At 51.4% G+C, this 21,490-nt stretch overlaps 1 protein-coding gene across 1 annotated transcript in view; it reads left to right on the top strand.

Moving 5' to 3' along the window:
• Nucleotides 1-18,467: 18,467 nt before the first annotated feature.
• LHX1 (LIM homeobox 1) overlaps nt 18,468-21,490 on the top strand; it is an 11,542-nt gene continuing 8,519 nt past the window's right edge. The window contains exon 1 of the mRNA XM_029964623.1: nt 18,468-18,613. Coding sequence (XP_029820483.1) covers nt 18,468-18,613 — 146 coding nt within the window. The remainder of the gene's footprint in view (nt 18,614-21,490) is intronic.

Here is a 21,490-nt window from a genome sequence, read left to right as displayed (position 1 = left end):
CCATTTCAATGGTTTCAATTCCCAGTGGGCCCATCAGGCAACCTACGCTCACCAAAAACTGTTTGAATGCTTAAGAATAGTGAGTACATTCATAAAACTCGAAGTCTTTGCCTTATAATTTGTCTCAGAGAATGAAAGGTGATTTTTTTTGGATCCCTTGTTTCCTGGGAATGCTTTGCCTGGCTGTGATTTCAGCTACAGTTCAGGAGCTGCCTTTTCTCACAGGGCACCAGGACACCCCGACTGCTTTAGGTGCCATCAAAAACGAAATCAGTTGTTGTTTGGTGTTTCTGGAAGCACAGCTGGGGGTATGGCATCACTCCTGTTTGTTTAGCAGGGAGGCAAAGGGATTGGGTTTAATGATTTCTTGCATCGCTTCCGTGGAGGATCCGGGGTGTCCTGTAAGGCCGTGATAGCAGGTTTCCTCATGCTGCAGAATTACCCCAGAAATGCAAATATCTCTATCAGTCAGGATCCAGAGCAGCAAACCCACAGCCCCGAGTGACCCCCCAGCCCTCCTGCTCACAATCTCGACCTCTGGGGCATTTTCTTCTCAAAATAATTTATTAGAGAGAGGCTGCACGAAATAATCGCTCTTTGTTTTTTCCCGTTTGTGTTCTCATGCAAATGAATTCCCACTAACTTTTAGTTTCTGTATTTCCCAATTGTCATGCAAAACTCATTTCTCTGAACTGTATCTCCTGCTCTCCACTTTTTTTTCTTCTCCCCGAGGAGATTCCCTCTATTATGGCCAAGGGCAAAGCTTGGGTGCAAGGCATGTTTTGTGTTTCAGCACAAGGTCAGGAGCCTTTCTCACTCCAGCAGGGTCAGTGGGAACAGAGCTGTCACCCCCTGCTCCTTCAGAAAATGGGGGGCTGCAGGGTTAAAAGACTTGGAAAAATTCCACAAGGGGAGAGAGATAGGCAAGACCCAGGTCAGGTTCAGACTAAAAGCAAGACTAAGCTCCAGAGCTGAGCTCTGTGAAACATCTGGACATAAAACAGTGGGGATGGGGCTCTTGGGTGCTGGTCCTGGCCACCCTGTGATTGACTTGGCCACTGGGCCATCCTTGTTCTTCCCTGCTCAGCATCAGCCTTGTCACTGACCTGAAACTTGATTTTCTCAGCCCAGAAGTGCAGCCACAGTAGCAGCCAAAGAGCCCCATACCCTGTGTAGAGGTTTGCATGTGCAGAGCCTGCAGGCTGCTGTGACACAGGTGTATCACTGAAAGGCTGGGGGTGAAAACAGAAAATACCAAATTACTGTTCCTTTCCCATTTCACGAAAATCTGTATTGTGGGGTTTTAACTGTGATTTTGGTGTTGTTTTTTTTTTTCCCCATGAGATATTCCTGTTGCTTGGGGCTAGAAGCTCCTGGTTTTCATAGAATCACAGAGAGGTCCGGGTTGAAAGGGGCCTTAAAAAATCACCTTGTTCCAACCCCCTGTTTGCCTCTGGCCGGGGCTCTTCCACACCAGAGCAGCAGCCTGGTTGCCCTCCCTGCACTCTGCCAGCCAGGTTTTCCCCAGTCACCCCCTCTGGGAACAAGCTACCTGGTCAGGGCAAAACAAGGTGAAAAAAAGATCACGAGCAGCAATATTGTGCATGTAGAGCTAAACCTTGGGAGAGCCCCCGGCAGCAGGGTGGCCTTTGTTCCCACTCCCTCGCCCCGCCGAGCCCGCCTGCCTCCCCTCTCCCAGCCAGCCTTTGAATTTTTATGCCGGTGCCTTTCTTTGCATTGACCAGAGTTTATCACATATCTCTGGTTGGGATCCTGCCTAGCTTAGCATAAGACAAAAATGGGGGGGGGGCTTGGGGGGTGTTGGTTTGGAAAAAAAAAAAAAAATCGGCTGAATAATAGGACGGATTTGTAGCAGCTGAGGATTTGCATTCAAATGTTCGCCAGCCTCCTCTGAGCTCGAGTTTTATCATGTCTTTACAGCCAACAGCTTGTTTATGAATAAAAAATGTGGCATGAAACCAGAGGAGTGAGTTGTCTTTGTTTTGTCAAGTGTGCGGAGACAAAATGCTCCCTTCTCACAAGTCTTCACTTCATACAAGTCTTCTGGGACGGGGGCAGCTGGCCGGGGGCTGCTACCTGCGCGTTGCCATGGCCGGGGGCACCCCGGGCACCCTCCATATGCATGAGCGGGACCCGCCGGGCGCCCGATGCAAAGCAGCCCCTGCTTTGACAGGCAGCCACTTTATTAACTCATTAAGCTCATCTTGTTCCTTTAAATGCGGTATAATTACAAATAAAGCTGTCACACTTTGTTTGCGGTTATATAATTTAGCTAAGTGCCGCTACGACCTGGGCTCGCAGGAGGGAAAGGGAGGTGACGAGCCGGGGCTGTCGCAGGGGGGAAGAGACGGGGGAAGTTTGAGGCTGTTCTTGACGTGGCTTTGCCAGTGGGGACGGGTCTGGATCTGAGTTTGGGGCTGGGGCTGGATGGAAACCAAAGGGTGAGTCCGCGGTAGCACCGTCAGCTCCCGTGTCGGCACAGGGAGCATCCATCCATCCATCCATCCATCCATCCATCCATCCCTGCTCCCCTCGCCACTGCGGCAGGACAGGGAGAGCCCCCGGCTCTGCCGTGCTCCTGCCCCGAGCCTGTGGTTCCTTCATTTGCAATTAGCAGGGCGCTGGCGCCATGTTCCCATGGAATGGGAACGTCGGCGGTCTCTCCCCGCAGCCCTGTGCGGGAGCAGGAGCGGGGCCGGCGTGTCCCCACCTCTGGCTCCAGCCGGAATACAGAGCAGGGCTGGAGCATCATTGGTAGTCAGGGCACAGCGCCGGGAGGGACGCGGGGCTGCAGAGCGGAGTGCGAGAGAGGAGGTGATGGCATTCAGAGAGCGGGGGGGGAACGCAGGGATGGGGGGAGCGAGACGGGGAGGAAAACTTGGAAGGGAAATGCTGTGAGCCCTCTGCTTCGTCTGCCTTCAGCGGGGGAGGTGGGAAAGGCATCTGCCGCTTCCTGGTGTTGGGAAAACACTGCTTGGAACGGGGATGGGGCTTAATGCCGGGGAGGGGGTGACACGCAGCAAGGGTCTGGAGTAGCTGGCAGAGCTGACAGAGGATATATCCCACTGGAAAGCATGTGGGTTGTTGAAGAAAAGACTTTTTTTTTGTGTGTGTTATTTCTCTGCTTTTTGAGTGACAGGAAGAAAGGATAAATGTTATACAGGTGAGAATAATCAAAATTATGCAAAGAGGTTTTTTGAACACCTGATTGGGGTGCAGTTGCTTTCCTTGTCAGAAAAGGAGAAGATCTTCTCCTGGCACAGCCTCTGCCTTTTGTGCTCCGTCTCTGTTCACCCAAGAGCATTTGGAAAGGGGGAGAGTATTATATTGGGAAGGGAAAGATAGAGGGATCAGGTCTGGGAGAGATTCCAGCCACAAATACTTAAAGAAGATTGATAGAAAATACATTCATGTGAAAGCATCCCTGACTGCTCAGGAAAGACCTTCCCTGGCCCTGGGGAAGGAGCAGAAAGCCTCGTGTCTGCTTGTGGGGATCGCAGGGAAGGTCTGGCCCAGCACTCTGGTGTCCCTGGGAGCTTTACTCTGCCTCCCCTGGAGCTGCAGGATGAGGCCCTGCATCCACAAAAATGCAGACTGGGATCTTCCCAAGGGCTGAACAAATCAGCACCTGATTAAGGTCCCAAATGGCTTTGGGCCTTCTGGATGACCCTGCTGTTATGGCACTAAAAGCTGATGGGATGGTCCTTGTGGCTGATTTGTTCCTGGAAGAGCCCCTTTAGAGCTGGAGGGGGATCTACAGTTCCCAGGGTGCCCATCAGGACAGAGCCCAACAGGGAGAGTGGCAGATCCTGACAGGGAAAGTGGCACAGAGTGACAGGGACCATGGCACAGCCCTGGGGCAGGAGCCAGTGCTGGCACATCCCAGTCACCTCCTCATGGCACAGCAGCCCTCACTGCCCTTCTTTGTGCACGGCTGGGGCAAAACCTGACCTCATCCCAATGGGATCAACGAGGTCCTGCTCTGGCTTGGACACTCTGGTCCTGGGAGGGCAGGGGCCAGGTCTGACACACCCCACACGCTGTAACAAAGAGCAGCTCCTGTCAGAGCCCTCCCAGGGAAACAATGGGCTGTGAGTCGTTTTCCTGGTTTTGCAGAAACTCCTCTAAGGCCATGTCCTAGATTTAGCTCAGGTTCTGATAAGGCTGAGAGAGATAAGTCCCAGATTGTACTGCTGTGCCCAACAGACTGGTTACATCGTGCTTGATGACACTTCAGACCCGTTGTCATGACCCCATATAATCCGGCATCCTGGACCATCTGACACACATTTGCACTTAACATTTTGTTAGAGACTCTATAAATGAGATCTCTTTGACCTTCAATCCTTGGCTAATTGCTAGTTTCATGTACAAGACTAGCCTAATTTTACGTGATAATTACCTGAAAGTGGCAATACGTATGGCATTGCATGTTTGAAATGTCAGAACTGGAAAAATATCAAGTGGCTGGAGTCTTAGGCAAATGGAGGGAGTGGAAGGGTCAGAACAATATACTTTACTGCTCAGATGATGGAGAGAGACTATATATCGCCACAAACCCCAGTAAATAGGATACATCAGTAATAAATCCCATGCATAATGTTTGTTGAAGGGGGTTGTATTGGCGGGTGGATGCTGAGGCATCTGTCGTAAAACAGAAAGAGATGTTGAATTTGCAAGCATTTCAGTCACTCCCTCAACTTGTTTCTTTTCACCAAGGAATCCCCACTGTCAAATAATCCTGAATTTCTCCTGCCACGCTGGTACAAATCTGATCACCTCCCACCATGGGCAGTGAATGGGTGAGGGGTGAGGACCTGCAGTGAATCGGCCCCAAGGAGGCATTTGGGGGGGGATAGAGGGAAGAATCCTTGAAAGAATCCCCCCAGACCAGCACCAGTGTCCCAGGTCCTCCCTGGCTGCTGCTTTGCCTTTGCTGGAAGTGTGATTATTCCTCTTGTTTGCTTGCTGGGGTGTAACCACCAAACAATGTCGTGTCCCGTATTTGGATTTAATTAATTGGTTGATAAGATTATCATTAATGAAAATAAATTAAAATCACTTCAGTAATTATTTCACTGTAAACATTATTGACAACACTTCCTAAATACTGTAAAGTCAGATTTAAAGCCCTGGTTAGGAGTCTTGGGTCGTGGGATCACTGTAATTAGAGGTGGAACTGGAATTGGATTATTGAGCATATCCTCACAGAGGGGCAGGTTGTGTCCACATGTATCTCTATATATATATATGTATATATATTGTTGACATTTTTAGCTTATCAGTTTTCTGATTCTGCTTTAAATGTGTCAGTGATGCTCCTCTGCAACAGATGTTTTTATTAAACTCATGAAAAATACATTTCTAGGTTCTCAGACATCCCCCCTGATTGAAGTTGTCTGAAATCTTACAGCCCATTTTTAGACACTCAGCCCTGGTTTTTCCCCAAGGCTCCATGCTGGTCCTGCTCCGTGTCCAAGCCAGGGACAGGGGTTTTAACATTTCCAAAAGACCTGCCCAGCAACTGGGGGTTTCAGCACAGGGTGTAGAGGGAAGTTCTCCCAGGAAAGGTGAGGAGATCGTGGCTTCATCTGTTCTTGCCCCTCTGTGTCTGGCTTGGAAAAAAACACAGCTCTTGGAGGCTTGGAAAAAGTGCAACCCTAAACCCTTCTATCCCTGCCACAGTGTTGTCCTGCCTTTGGGGACAACAGGAGGGGTTGGGGTAGTAACACTGTGCCTGTGGTTCCACTGCTCCTGGCCAGGAGTCACTCAGGACTTTGGGTCCAGACTTGAGGAACAGGATTTGGGCTGCAGCATCTTTCTCCATCCCTTTTCCATCCTCTGCCTTCTCTTGTGGCAGTCTGTGATGTAAATAGTGAAAATACTCTCTGGAAAGGAGCCTCAAACAATATTTAATTATAGTCCTCAAGTTATAGGGTTAGTTTGCAATCAGAGGCAGAGCCAACTGTGTGCTCCCATCCTGTGCCACCAATGTTTGTAGGAGCTGGGGATGGAAAGCACATGGACACATCACCACACAGCCCCTTCCTCCGGCACCTCGTGCTTCCCACTCTGCCAACAAATCACAGTTGGAGACAAATGGCAAAATTCAGGGAATTTGCAGCACATCTTCTCCCTGCCGTGTCTCAACCCCGGCCTCTGTTTTCTCCGTGTAAAAAACTAATCCTTTTAGAAACATGTAAATTGGGAAAACAGATCCAGTGTCAGCCCAAACCACGTCTCCTCCCAGGTGTTTGCTGGGATTAAGCCCTGAATTTCTCCATCCTTCTACCTAAACTGATTAGTGGCTGTTTTATCAGATGAGAGAATGGTAAACAGCAGAGTAAACAGGTCAGTGATAATTTCAGTACAAAAGCTTTAGGGGAACAAGGGATATTTGAACTTCAGCCTCCTGTGGCTGCCTCGGCCACGTGTGGAACCCCCCCTCAGGTTGTTCATCTCCCATTTCCACCATTCCCTGGGATGCCTGGGCTTGAGGGCTGTCACAGCAGCCCACTGGGGATCCCTGGCTGTGAAGGCAGGGCCGTGAAGGACCCACCCTTTATATCAGGCACTGTCTCCTCTTTGTTTGCTCGTTCTTTGGCAGAGTGGCCTGTGCAGGAAGGGCTCTGCACCCTCCCCCTGCACTGGCACTTCCTGAAGGCCTGGCAATGTCAACCAACACCCAGGGGATCTGCAGGGGGATTTGGGACATGTGCTGGCTCCAACACCTGTGCTGGCAGTGGGGCTGGATGTGTGCTGTGTTATGGGGTATCTTTGCCATGCAGTGCTGCACACTGCTGACGTTGGTATTCCCTCCTTGGGAGCCGGGGCAGAGCTTCATCCCTGGCTCCAGGCTGCAAGGCATCCATACCCAAAACTGCTGCTGACATGGGAGCAGCAGGATTTCACTCCCCAGGCAGTTTGCCGTGTTCTTTTACACCTGCAGGTTTCCTTGGGTAAATCTGTTTGGCAGGAGCAGGGCTGAGCAGCCCCGGGCTCTGTGCAGACCCCGGGAACGCGGTGACCCACATTCTCTGGATCCAGTAGCTGCTCCACAGAAGTCCTGGTGTAAGGTACAGTGGCTCCAGGCTGTTGTCACACCTGCCTGCCCCGAGGGCTGTGCAGAGCAAGGATCCAGCTCAGTAGCTGTACAGGTATTTGGGCTGAACTCTCTGGGAGTTTTGCCAAGCCCAGACATGTGGAAACCTCCCCTGGGAGCCCACTCGGGGCTCTCCATTGCGAGGAGGTGGTTTTCTGTGGAGCAGCACTGCCCTGGTTCTTCCCACAGCCCACAGAGATGTGGCACAGCCCCTGTCAGAGGTCGGTGCTGGTCAGGACCAGCCCCTTTCCCTTCATGCAGCTGGAGCAGTCACTGCTCTGCCCCATGCTCCCAGGCTGGGCCAGCGTGGTGGGATGCACTGGGCTTGAATCCCACAATAAATATCTCAGTATTTGATGGACACAGGCAGAAGAAGTGATGGTTTAACCTTTGTTCCAAAGGCCAGGGACCCCCTTCCACAGACCTGCTTGCCAGGAGGTGCCGAGCATCCCTGGAGCCACAAATGCTGGGTTTTGCCCTTTGGGTGGCAAGAGCTCATTTTTGAATCACAGAATCATCAAGGTTGGAAAAGACCTCCAGGATCATCGAGTCCAACCTTCGACCAAATCCCACCATCCCCACTGAACTGTAACACAAAGTGCCACATCTGCTTGTGTTTTGAACACTTCCAGGCTGCATTTTTCTCTCCTGTCACGCCTGTGGGCTCCTGGCACGGTGTGTGGTGGGTGGGACGCCGCTGCCCTCGCTGTGTTGGGGCCGCAGGAGGTTGCCCAGTGCTGGGGGGGGCTGTGGGTGGTGTGGGAGCCCAGCATTCCCTGTGTTCCTGGGATGTGTCCCTCCAGCCGGCAGGCGAGCAGGCGCCCAGATGCTGCCTCTTGTGCTATCCTTAAAACATGCATCATATTTTGTGCTGACTTAATGCTACATGGATAGTTGTACTTTCCAAGTAGCTGGCAACCCTTAATCAATGTTAATTGGCTCTAATTAGCATATGTTAATTAATGATATTTACTACAAATTAAAGGTATGAGTGCTCCCAGAGGGTTTCCTGTTCATCCAATTAGTGCCAATTAGTTGCAATTAACACGTGTAAATGAGATGCCATTGAACCCAAAACAAACAGCACATAGTCTGCTGTACTCGCTTGCAGTTGAACTTGAGCTGAGTGGTGGCACAGGGAGGGGAGAGGGGCTGCAGAGGGCCCTTAAATGCCTGGCAGGTCTCTAACATCTATTTAAGCTGTCTCATTACCTCTCATTTTGTCTCTCATTCCGGGCGAGCAAGATGAAGGAAAGTTGATCTGAATAAAAGCCCTTGGCAGGGTAAACAGGACGTGTTTTTGTGTCCTGCTGGGCTGCGAGGAGGACATGGCATTGTTCTAAGAGAACTCCCATCTGGGTATTTACACCTGGTCCTGGCCTTGCTTTGGGCAGGAGGACATGCAGCCCCAAAGCTGAGCTCCTTCTGTGCCCACTGGGAGTGTGGAGGGACTCAAGCAGTGCAGCTGTGGAACAGGAGGAGCCCGTGGCTGTCCCACAGGTCACCTCAACTAGTCCCCCAATCTCCCCTTGGTGTTTTTTCCCTGGACAATCTTCAGCTCCATCATCAAAAGTGGTGCTCTTGGCACTGTTCTGCTTGGGTTTCTGGCCTGCAGGTAAACACATCCCCAGAAGTTTCCTGCCCTGGGCTCTGATTGCACAGGCAGCCTGGCAGGCGGCAGAACAAATTGTCATAATTGTGTTTAATTAAAAAGCGTAAATGGATTATCTTCAGGTAAGGATGATTTATTTAACTAATCAGTCTGATCACAGAGAATGTGCAGTCTGGAGATGGAAATCATTTGGGGGAAATGGGTAATTCCTTTTCCCATCAGCCCCAGAGTCAGGCAGGGCTTTAGCACAAAATCCATCTTGGCGAGCGGGGTTAAGCTGGGAACACACCCCTCCATCCCAAGGGATGTTTTTAAACATCCCCTCACCCACATCTCTTGCACTGAAGTTCTTCTTTTCCTTCTATTCCCCATTTTCAGGTGAAAGCAGCTGCCTGGTCCTGGTTTTGCATGGTTTGTGCCATACACTGTGGGCTTAGTACTGAGTTCTGTGGACATACAACCCCTCACCCCATGAATCCCATGGGATGAGGAGGATAACCCTGGGTGGAACAGAGCCATCCCTGCAGCATGGGGGGCACAGTTCGGACACTGAGCCCAGGGCCAGGCACTATAAACACCAAACAAGCATAATTAATTGACCATCTGCTTGAAAAGCCAAGAACAAGGTGGCACTGAGGTGTGACTGCCGTGTCAGGAGCCCTGAAATATCTCTGGAAGTCGGGTGCTTTGGATACTGATGTCTAGCTCAGACACCCTGAGCTTCTCCTTGGCTTTGTGTGAGTGCTGTTTGGTTTTTGGAAGGTGGAGGTGCTCCCTGGCATGATGCAGAGCCTGGAGCCTGGGGGGTTTGTCACTTCCAGGGGCTGGCAAGGAGAATAATCCAAGGGAAGGTGCCAACCAGCACCTGCTCATCCAGACAAGTGTCTTGACAGCCCTCAGTCCTCACCTACCCACATAACGATTCCCTTGTTGTGGTTGTGTGTTTGGGGAATTATTTGAAACCATTACAGCTCGAGCTGGGAAATAAAGCACCTGTGGTGTTTTCTGTTATTCCTAAGAAAATTCTCCTTGTGTTTAATAGGTGATGTTTAATAAAAATGAAAATGAGCTTATCCTGAGCAGGCATGCACGCCAAAAGCTGGCATTTAAATTAGAAATTATGATTTAATAACTTGTCAAGAAACTCACCAATGTAACAGCGTGATAATTATTGAAAGGAGGCTTCATAAATACTGGAATATCATGATCTGGTGTGAGAACCGAGCTCGGAAACGGCCGGTGATCTCTGCCTGGCACTGGGCTGCAGACCCTCAGCCCTCACCAGGAGAAGGCTCCTGGTGAAACCTCTGTGATCCTTCAGGCATCTTCATCCCGGGGGGGATGTGCCTGGAGTTTTGCTTGGTCTGGGAAAAGGTGTATCCCAGAGGTGCTCTGTGGGTGGGAAGGGAGGACAGGGAGCCGTGGGTGCTCTTTCTAATAGATCCCTTAAATTACAGTCCTGACTTCCTGTGGGTTGATTGTGGTGTGTGGCTCGCAGCTGGAAGACCATTATTTCTGCTATGATTTACAGAGCACTTAAAGCTAAATCTATGCAGTATTGAAGGTATTGAAGTATTGTAACAGATAATTCCGTGTCTTTAGGTGTGACAGGACCCCTTGGCACAGTGCTTGGTTGGCAGGAGGGTGTGAAAAACCCAGACAGAAGCAACTGGCAGGCTCAGGTTTTGTTTTCTGGCTCAGCCTTGTGTCCCAGGGGTTCCCAATGCCTTGCTCATCCTGCTCCTTTTTTCCTTACACGGAGGAAACTCTTGGGGATGAGTGGAGAGAGGGAAGAAAAAATAACAGCCTGTGAAAGTGATGGGAAAAAATTGCTCTCCTGTTTCCTCTAAACCAAGAAAATGTCAAGGAAAAACTTTCATTCAGATTTTTTCCTGTATTTTTTGGTGAAAAATATGTTTCCTTGGAGAAATTTCAGGTCATTCTGTGACTAAATAGTGAGTCTGCTCATTATTCTGTCTGGTGCTCCAGGACTTCTTTTTTTTTTATTATTTTTTTAAGTGAAAACAACTTGAGAGAGGGAGAAAATCCCTTTGACACTAAAATCAAGTAGGTGGATTTGAAAGAAATTGGAATGACCTGGGGAAAAAAAAAAAAATCTTAGTTGATAATTTTGAATTATAAAATGAGCCTTGTGGCACATGAGGGTGACCAGGGAGGCTCGGGGGTGACCACAAGCCGTGGCCACACAGGCAGGTGAGGTGCAGGCGAGGCACTTCCCACCCACCCAACACCCCCCCACACCCCCCGGCGTCATCTCCTTCATCCCAAAAAACACCGGCAGTTTGTCGCCGGCTCTGGCCAGGCTGCCACATCTCTCACCTCCCCTCGCCAGCAAATGTGGGGCTGGCAGAGAGGTTAAATTCAGGTCAGCCCTCCCGGCTCCCAGGTCCCTGAGAGCATCCCTCGGGAAGGCTCGGGGTGCCCGCGCCCGGCTCCGGCAGCGCCGTCAAGGTGAGAACGGCGGCGGGGCCGAGGGGGGGTCACAGCCCGGGGCTTCCTGCGGCCCCCTCCGACCAAACAGGGCTTGTGGGGAGAGATGGATGGCAAACAACTGCGCCTTTGAAGAGTGACAATGGGATAAATCACCCGGTTACCCCAAAGAACGCTGGCTCGGGAACGCCTCCTGTGCCACGGCAGGGGTGGGGGCTGAATGCAGGACCTTCCACAGAGCACAGGGTTGTCCTGTGCCCACCTCTGGCCAGTGGCCATCTGTATGTGACGCCCATTCAGCTCCCCCAAACACCTCCTTGGCTCCACCGCCCTGGAGCACCCAGTGCAGAGGCATTTTTGTGTCCAGCTTCCCCTGGAATTCAACAGATCTGGGATCGGAGTTGTTGCCTCATCCAGGGGTTTATTCCAGGGCAGGAGGGGTTTCTCCTCTTGGCCTTGCCCCTCTCTGCTGTGCCGTGTGGTCCCTCCCCAGCCTGGCAGCGTGTGGGTCCATGCCCAAAAGGCACTTTGGCACCTCAGTCCAATGGGTTTCAGACTCAGATTTTGTAGGATCATAGTTCATCCTGGGTTGGAAGGGACCATTGAGTCCAACTCCTAATATTTGTTTCGAACCAGTGGGGTTGGTTGAATTTGTTCCTCCAAATTCACAGCCCAAGGCTGAGCTGGTTTGAGCCAGGTGTCACTGGGAATGGGCACAACCCTTTGTTTCCACTAAATCCACAGAAAATGTGGCTTTGTGTCAACCCCACTCCTGACTGACTCCAAAATAATCCTTGGTTTAGCTGAATTATGTCTTTCTGGACACCTTTCTTCATGCTGGGCTCAACCAAGGTTTGACAAGTTCACCATGCCCCTCCTGCTCTCCCCTCTGCTCCCAGTATGGGATTCCCAACTTTTCACTGGACCTGTGTGAGGAGAAGGGCATGAGGAGGAAGAGGCACCTTCATCACAATGCACAGGTTTCACTGTGACTTAACTAGGACTTTCCAACCCCTGGGCACAAAGTTAAGCAGGTGCTTAAAAGCTTGATCCTGAGCCACAGAAGTTGGATGTTTTTCCATTAACTGGATCAATGTTCTTGATCATTGACTTGATCAATGGAAAAACAGGGATCTGGCCGTGGGACCCTGCAGGGTGAGGGCCAGAAGGCTCCATGCCTTGCGCGGTCCTGCCCATAACAAAGAAGAAGGCAAAAAAAAGGAAAAGGGAGAAAAAAATACAGGGGGAAAAAAACCCCCGAGGAATGGTGGAATGAAGTTGTGCTCGTTCAGCTCTCTCCGTGCCCGGGTCTCCGTCATTAATATTGAGCAATCCCTGACAATACCACTCCGCATTTTCCGAAAGAATAACTATCAGCCTGGTAAACAAACCTGGGAACGCACGAAATTCAGCAGAATTTGTCTCATCTATAGAGGCTTTATGATAAATGTAACAAGGCAATAGAACCAGGCAAAAAAAAAAAAAAAAAAAAGAAAAAAATTAAAACGTAGCAAATTGACATTTGGAATTGAGCTGGGATGTGCTCCGGGAACGCCGGCTTATCGACAAGGGGGGGGGACCTGCAGCCCTTCCTTAAACCCCAACCACACAGGCTAATTTATATGCAGTTATTCACGTGTGCAGTAAATTCCAATTATGTTTACAGATGTCTGCTTAACATTTATGGAAAAGGAACCTCAGCATGGCTGAAATATCCTTATAAGGGTTTGGACTGGGCTCCTTTTTTTTTTTTTTTTTTTTTTTTTTTTTGCCATCACCAATTTAATTATATTTTGCAGATTTATTTAAAAAAAAAAAAAAAAAGGCAACTGAGCTCCCTGATAGAAGGTTTAACATCTCATGCAGGTATTTTGGTTGTGTGACCATTTCAGAGTTGTTTTAACTGTATTTTTTTGTTTTCATGTCAACTCAGGAGTTCAGTTGATTTTTTTTTAGACACACAAAAAAAGCAGCAACATGTCAGGGCAGTGAGAGATGAGCAGCTTTTCGTGTGGCTTCCCGCTGTAGATTAATTTTATTCTTTATCTTGGAATTTCTTCCCTGCCCAGAGACCTTCACCTGGCCAGGTCCCTCAGGTAGTTGGGCACACACCTCCAAAGGTGCATTTCCTGATTCTAGGGGTAATGTGGATTTCCTAATTTTAGTAGTAATAAAAAACCCCATGTATTTTCCAGACAGATGTGATTTTCCCTCTCCTACCCTGGGCTCTGAAGGTGGATCCAGCCCCAGGGGTGACAGCTCTAGGATGGACCTGCCTGGTCCAGCTTCACACCCTTCCCTGGGATGAGCTGGACCTCACAGGGGGGAATGCCCAAGGACAGGGTATTTTCTGTTAATTATAAAATTCTAAAACTGCTCTTTTCAAACATTTTTCTTCCTCTCTCTGTCTGAATTTGAAACGCTCGTGCATTATTACAGCCTGTGTGAGTAGCAGCCTGGTTGCGTGTTTGTGTCTGCCTGGGGATGGCACGTGTTCAGCTGGGCACCAAGCACCAGGCACAGCCCTGGCATGACCCTGGAGCATCCAGGGCAGGGATTTCCACAAAAATCTGAAGGGTCAGGATGCTTTATGGGTGCCTACCTCCACTTGCTTTCCCTCTGGAAAGCAAAGGTGGTGCACACTCACCTCCCAGGGCTCTGCAGTGATGCAGGAGTCACCCCAAATGACACCCTGGTGTCCTGGGTGGCATCAGGACCCCAAACACGACTGTCCCTGTCGGTGTGCAGTGACTTGTTTTAAGTATTGCCACTGGAAAAAGCTTTCCCGTGGTCATTCTGAAAGCCAAACAAGTCGGTGTCTTGCGTACGAAAGTGCTCGAATTCAAATGAGGGAATGAGCACGGCATCGGTATTTGGAAATGGCATTTCCCTCCCGCGTGAAGCACCAGCCCTGTGGAATATTAATGGGGGGGTTTAAAAGCAGCAGTAGGAAATCTCCTTTGCAGAGCACACACAGCCCTAAACCGCTCCTCAAACACCGGAGCGGCCCCGCAGCGCCACAGGACTCGTCCAGGCTGTGGTCAGAGGTGGGAAGGGAACCTGTCCCTGTGTGTGCTTCCCGGGGCAGGGACATAATCTCCTGCAGGTATGCAGAAAAGATTTGTTTGGAATTAGCACCCTATCGATTTTGTGCAGAGGCAGGCGAGGGCAGGGATTCTGCGCACAGCTCCATCGGCACAGAGCCCGGCGCCGCTCCCTGCTGCTCCTCACCTTGTGCACAGGCACCACGGGCATGGAGCTGCTGTGAGAGCTGAGGGCTGGCCCTTGAAGGGAAAGGAAACACTGTCCTTCGTGACAGTGCTCCCCTGGAGCAGCTTCTCTGGTTTTACAGGAGAAGTGATAACAGGGACATAACATGCGGTGTGTGCTTAGGTTGGTTGGAGAGAACCATGACTTGGAGATCCATGCAGGGATTCCCTGCAAAGCCCAAGTTGGGATGAGGACAAACACCAACACTCCATCACAGAGGTTCAGTGACCCTTTGGGATGTCCCTGTGCTGGCAGCAGGATGTCAGGCCGCATCCAAGGGCAACAGCGTTTAATATGTGGGGTGCTGAGTGGGGAGGGGTGCGTGTCCTGTTATCAACATCATGGCATGGCAAGAGTCAATGAGAGATTTCAGGGAGGGAGAAGAGGAAGACCATGCTGTGGGGAGAGAAACTCCTTTGATCTGAGAGCATATATGGAATAAATACATCAGATTTTAAAAGCAAGTTTTGTTTATTAGTACAGTCTTAAGGAAATAAATTGTACATCATTAGGAGCGACGTGTCCTCACCAGCCATCGCCGTTATTATTAACACATTTATCTAATAACCATGAGAATTTCTTTCAACCATTTATTCTGCAATCTTAAGGGGTTTACAAATATTAACTAATTACAGCAATGTAGTTTTTATTTCAGTGACTGAAAAAACCCACACTGGCTGGGAATTCTGCAGACTCACAGTTTCCGAGTCTGAACATCTCGGGGAGTTTCCGTTTTCACCAGCACAGAACAGCTCCTTGGCTTCAGTGAAAATGGTGACATTTCCCAGGCAGGAGGAAGATACTTTGTGAATCTGTTCACTAGGGTTTGGGGTTGCCCCTAAAGGAAGTGCAGATAAATAAGGGACTCTACATTTAGAACAAGGTTTACTTGTTTGTAAGGAAAAGCCTCCGGTGCCTCCATGGTTACGCTGATTTGTGGGTGCCTCGGCCTCTGCTCTCTGGAGACACTTCCACCTGTGGATAGAGAGAGATGAGAGGAGCACACCAGGACTGGGCTGACACAGAGCCCTCAGTCCCCAGTAACTCATGAGTGACAAACCCAGTGACTTGAGAAGGGTCGTGGGTAGGGAGAGGAGCAGGGAGTGGCTCCCGCTGAGCCAGGCTGGGTGTGCGGCCCCGAGCATGTTCCTGGGAGCAGCTGACGTGAGCGGCTGCAGTGCAGGATGTTCCCAGCCAGCTGCCAGGAGAGCAACACACAACTGACAGCATCCAGCAGGAAAAGGGCTGATTCAGACCGTGGCACAACAAAGCCAGGGGTGAGCAGCCTTTTGCGTGATGTTTTTGCCACTTTGGAATGATAATGCTGCTGTGGGGTTGCGTTCCCAGTGCGGATAATGCCCCGTGCCAGGCTCTGGAGACATGTCCAGCCCTGGAGAGAGTAACACACACGGGGTCTGGAGGGTTGTTTTTTTACCCCACCCACCAAGGAAGACAGTAAAAAAGGGAGCTGAGAGGTGAAGTGTGTCTAAGTGGGAGTTGGGAGGTTTGGGTTGTGTCCATCTCTGGCTGGCCCTCGAGAAGCTGCTCCCCCCCATGCCCTCCTGGGCTGCCTCACCAACACAGTGACACTGGCAGGGATTGCCAGGCCTGGCTGGAATAACAGCCCAGTGATGCCGAGGAAGGATTATTTTAGAACAATCTGTGTTTTTTAAAGTGAGCTTCTGAGCACGGAGGGTTGGTCCGTGGCAGTGCCAGCGTGTGGCTCTGCCCTGTGTGGGTGCTTGTCCTGGAGCACAGCGGGGGGACAGCAGAGCACTGGCAGGCAGGACCCTCACGGCAATGCAGCTCAGCTTCTCCTGGAAAAAAATAGCTGGAACTGGTAAAATTTCACATTCTAGACCAAGATGATCTGGGTTTTTGTCTCGAACACAGTATATTGATGCATTTCAGAGTAATGGGACTGTGGGTGCCACATCCTCGCTGTCGCACCGAGATGGGCTGGTGTGCGTCAGCAAAGCTCAGGGCTCCTCTCACAGAGGAGGGGAAGGGAGCAGGGTTTTTATAAAAAAATGTGCATTTTTTTATAAAACAATGTGTTTGACCACATCTTGTTGCCGTGCTCCAGTTCCATGCCAGTGGGGTGGTGATGCTCGATTAGCAGCTCAGGTTCCACACGCAGTGCAGCGCTAACGAGCCCTGCCTGGAGCGTGCAGTGACCTCTTTGGTTCCCTCCACATTCCCAGCACTTGCAGCCACGGGCTCCCACACCACAGCTGCCTCTTACCTGGCTCTTGGCCACTTGTCCCAAGCAGACAAAATTTCGTGCTGGGCTGGAGGCACCCGGGAGTCAGGAACATGGTTGGGCTCAAACTGCACTAACCCAGCTGCCTGGGTTTGTGTGTGGCCAATAAAGTGGGGAAAGGCAGGCTGGGCAGAACCTCTGTGGCCTCTCAGAACCCTTAAAATAGAAACCTATACAAATAGGATATTATATAGTAACGTTACAAACAGAATCTATATATAGAAGATTAGTCAGGACTAAGCAGACAGACAGAAACACAGCCAGGAGCTCTGGATCCATTGTCTCACCTGGCGAGGGAAGCTCGTGGTTCTGTGGTACCTGGTCCAGGGGATGCTTTTTTATCACCCCAAACCAAGCCCTGCTCCTGCATCTGTGGCAGGTAGGCAGAGGGCAGCGCTGGTTTCCCACCACTGCAGGCATATTATCCCTGCCTTTTTTTGGCATAGTCCTGTTTGTTTGGATTTCAGTTATTTTCCCCAAATGGTCTGTGTGATGATGGTGTCAGACACCAAAAACTGACATTCTGCTGGTGACAAAAACCCTTTTAGGCTGTGAATTCTCTTCTCCAGCTGCTTGTGGAGGACAAGTAAGGCAGCAGCCCTTTCTCCATACAGATACAGGAAACCAGTGATAGTGTTGGGTAGAGGAAAACCTCTGTGCTTACTGCTTTCTAAGCTGGAGGAGCTGCTTCTGTTGGGAAGGAAGGCACTGTCCACCTCAGACAGAAGAGAAACAAAGAATTTGGCCAGGGTCAGGCAGCAGGTCAGTGGCAGGAGCAGAGGGAAAGGTCTGGGCACCCTCTTCCCTCTGACACTGCCGATGGAGCCGCTGCCTCCACGCAGGATCCCGAGGACGTGTCAGAGGTGGGGGAGGTTGCCTCTCACTCCCAGGGAAGTTCAGCGACTGTGAAATTAGTAAATTACACAGGCCCACAGAACTTAGAAAAACAATATAATCCTGGGGGTACTGAAATAATTAATTTGCTAATCAACTACACCTTGCTTTTTTTAATTTGCAAATAGCGCTCTGGTTTGATTTCCCATTTCAGCCACCTCGAGGAAGCAATATTTTGGGCAGCAGAGCCAGAGGGGCCCAAGGCAGGCCCGAGCCCCCCCCCATGTCACCCCGGGGGCTGCAGGGCACTGGGGGGAAGCAGCCTCTGCATGGCAGTGACCCCAGCAAGAACTGGGCGACGCTTTGGGGGGGGCTTTGCTGTGCTCTGGATCCAGCCCCCAACCTGGGAGGGAAGAGCCGGAGCCGCAGGGCTCCCGCAGAGGTTTTGTGCTGGTTTGTCTCCTGCTCTCGCTGCACCCTTGTTTGCTTTAAATCACTTCAAATGCGGAGGCTGTCAGACAAGACAATTAACATGGGGAAGGGGGAAAGTATTACCATCCATTATTTGCCATAACATGAATTTAAGCCAGGAAGTCAAATGATAAAATATGTGGTGAAAAGTGTTGGTGGTGGGAGTGCCTAAATGAGTAATAGCCCTGGGCTTCTGAGCCTTGAACTTAACGTGCTAAGTAAATCCCCGAGGTCAAAAAGTATGAAAATTGTTGCAGCTTGGGGAGATATATTTTAACTTTGGAAAAGGTCCGTGCAGATTCGCTGCCGGGGTCGGGGAGGCAGATGCTGAGCAGCCGCCGCTCCGGGGCTTAGACCGATGTCGGGGAGTGGGTGCTTGTTCGGGAGAGAAAAAACGAGGAGGAGGTTTGGGGGGTGGTGGGGGTTCGTCTTGGCCGGGCGGGATGAGCCGGGAGCGCTTTGTGCCGCCGGCAGCGTCGCCGAGGGGTCCCCAGCGCCGCAGCTCCGCCGGGAGAAGCGATGGGAACAACCGCTGGAACCCCCCGGAGCCCCGACGGGACGGGGGCGGCCGGGGGCGGCGGGGCCGGGGGTCGCGGGGGTCCCCGCTCGCTCCACCGCGCCCCAACTCTTCCCCTTTAAAACTCCTTCTGCCGCTCGCGCTGACCACGCGGCTGGATTTATGGAGAGAGATGTTTTAGCAGAATCCCCCCGAGTCCCCCATCAGCCCTAAATCCCCAGCCCGCGCTCCCTGGGAGCCCTCCTGACACAGAGCATGCCAAAACAGCTTCGTTTTGCCTATGCATTAGCAATCTATTTTACCTTTTTGACATCTCTCACACATAAAACCGTAAGAGAGAAATAAAATATCTGTCTCTGGGCGAAAATAAAGCTTTGCCTCCCTCCTGATCTATAGGATATAAAATAAAGCCATGGCTTTGATAGTGGCTTTTCCTTAGACTGGAGTTGCTTTTGCACACACGGAGACAATGAAGATGGATGAGCCGGGAGCGGTGCATCCTCCGGGGGTTCGCTTCACCCTCTTTTTTTATAGCCCCCCCCCCCCGCCCCGCTACCACTTCACTTTTCTTTCTTTTCTCTTTTATTCGTCTTTTATCCGCCCTTTAACAACGCGAAGGACCCCGCTCAGCTCTCACACACCCGCACCCCCCACCGGGCTCGCCCCGAAGCCCCCCAGGCTGCCCCGCCGGGCCCCGCTCCCGGGCGGGCTCGGAGACCCCCCCCGGCCACCACCGGCCCCTTCCCGGCCACTTTCCCGTCAGTCAGAGGCAGAGCCGCACACCTCGGATTTGTAATTATTTATTAACTATATTTCGCATAAACAATGCATGAGCTTGGAGTGTAAGCGACAACATTTAGCGACGTGGGAAGAAACCCGGGAGGGCTAATCACGGGGGAGGGGGGGCAGGAAAATAAATAAGAAAAAGGAAAATGAACAGAAAAGAAAGAAAAGAAAAGGGAAAGGCGAGCGGAGCCGGGGGGGACAGTGCCGTGTTTACCCTCAGCATCGACCCGAGTGTGGCAGGATAAACTGGGACCCTCTAATACATAATTTAAAGATCCTTTTTTTTCTTCTTCTTCTTCTTTTCTTTTTTTTTTTTTTTTAAAAAGCTCTTTTAAAACAAACCTGGCGACGGATCCTGTCCAGCCATGGGGTTTATTGCGCGGGGATGTTCTACAGGCTTAATTACATCTTAACTTCAATATTTGGATAGTGCATTAACCGCATATATATTTAATCAGGCGGAGGCGCTCTTTCTGCGGGGGAAAGTGGTGGGGAGGGGGGTGAGAGATGCGACCCCCACTTTCTCCACGGGCTGTCCCCCCGCAGCGCTGCCCGGGGTGGCGGGGGGCGCTCCGGTAGCTCCCGGAGGGGAGCGCGGCGGTGCCTCGGAGCGACCCCCGCACCCCGGGCAGGGCTCCACCGGGATGCGGAGGGGTCGGAACGGGAACTCAGGGCCTCCCCCGGCCTCCCCCCGCGTCGGGGATGCTGCCGGTCACCGGCTCCGCCGGTCGCGCAAAGCGCGGTGTCATCCCCGATCCCGTGCGCGGTCGTTGTGAAAGGTTAAAAAGGACGGGGAAAAAAAAAAGAACAAAATCAAATTAAAAATGAACAGGGAAAGAGGGGAAAACTTAATGCTGTCGGGGGAGGGACATGGTGGAAAGTGTCTGCGAGCGCGTGGGAGGGAAGTTTTTGTCTGGTTTGGAGGGAGGGAGCAGCTGGGGATGCGGGGATGCCCCGCAACGCACCGCGGTGGTCCTCGGCGAGAGGGCTCCGGTGTTTGTACGGCACCGGTGCACCGTAAAGGAGAGAGAAATCCCATTACCCAGCGCAGCGGTGGGGAAAGGGGGATGATAAACAGGGTGATGTTTAACTAAAAAGACGGGAACGACACCAATAAAATGCAAATTTAAACTCGCCTGAAAAGGACTTTCCCCCCCTCCTTCTGTATTAGATTTAAAATGAATTTGAGTTTGTGTTCGGGCTTTTTGTTTGTTTGGTTGGGTTTTTTTGTCTGGTTTTCTAGTCTTTTATTTTCACTCCTTTTTCTTTTCTTTTTTTACTCTTTTACTTTCTCTCTGTTTTTTTAACCTTTTTTCTCTATTAATTTTTTTTTTTTTACTTTTTAATTTTCTCCTTTTAAAAACATCTTCTGATGTCCCTCTTTTTCTCTTTCTTTCTTTTTGTACGCTTTTAATGTCCCTCACCGAGGCCGAGCGAGGTTGCTCTGGAACATCCCGGCCGGCTCCCTGCTGAGCACGGGTGGGCTCGGTCCCGCCCGGGGCTGGGGGCTCGGACCCGGCCGGGAACGGATCTGGGCGAATTGCGAGATGCAGTGAAAAACAAAAAATCCACCCCGACTCAGAGGCCCGGCCCTAGGAGGGGACTGTGCCGCCCATCCCGTGGCTTTGGGGGATTTTTCCCCTCCGTCTGGGGCTCCTGTGGGTGCCCCACGCCGGGACACGAGTGTCCTGGGGGGCACAGAGGACTCGAGGGAGCCTGGGGATAGCGGGGTTTGATTTTCGGATCCTGCTGGAAACAAGCGCGAGCACTTTCTCCTCTCAAACGCCTGCTCTGGGTCGGGGTTCCCGTTGGGGGGTGAGGCGGATGGGGGGCACCCACTGCCCCCTCCGGCCGGGGGGAGCAGCCCCCCTCGTCTGTGCTGCCACTTCCCCGAGCGGGAATTTTGGGGGGGTTTGCTTGTGTCGGGACGGCGGCCAGAGCCCGCGATAATCACAGCGGTGCGGGGGCACCCCGGACCCCCGGGGAGGTGGGGGTGGGCAGCGGTCTGTGCCCCCCGGGGAGCAGGGGAGAACCAGATGCTTTCGCTAGCGCCTGGGAAAGGAGAAGAAAAAAAAAATCGCTGTGAAAAACTGGTGCTTGATGGACATGAGATGCTCATCTCCTTCCCCTCATTCATCCCCACCGACACATGTCACCGGGGGC

This window comes from Manacus vitellinus, unplaced genomic scaffold (genome assembly GCF_001715985.3).
Source record: "Manacus vitellinus isolate BGI_N305 unplaced genomic scaffold, ASM171598v3 scaffold_76_pilon, whole genome shotgun sequence".
NCBI classification, from domain to species: Eukaryota; Metazoa; Chordata; class Aves; order Passeriformes; family Pipridae; genus Manacus; species Manacus vitellinus.
The sequence above is the reverse complement of the archived record's forward strand: the minus strand, read 5'-3'. Positions and strand labels throughout refer to the sequence as shown.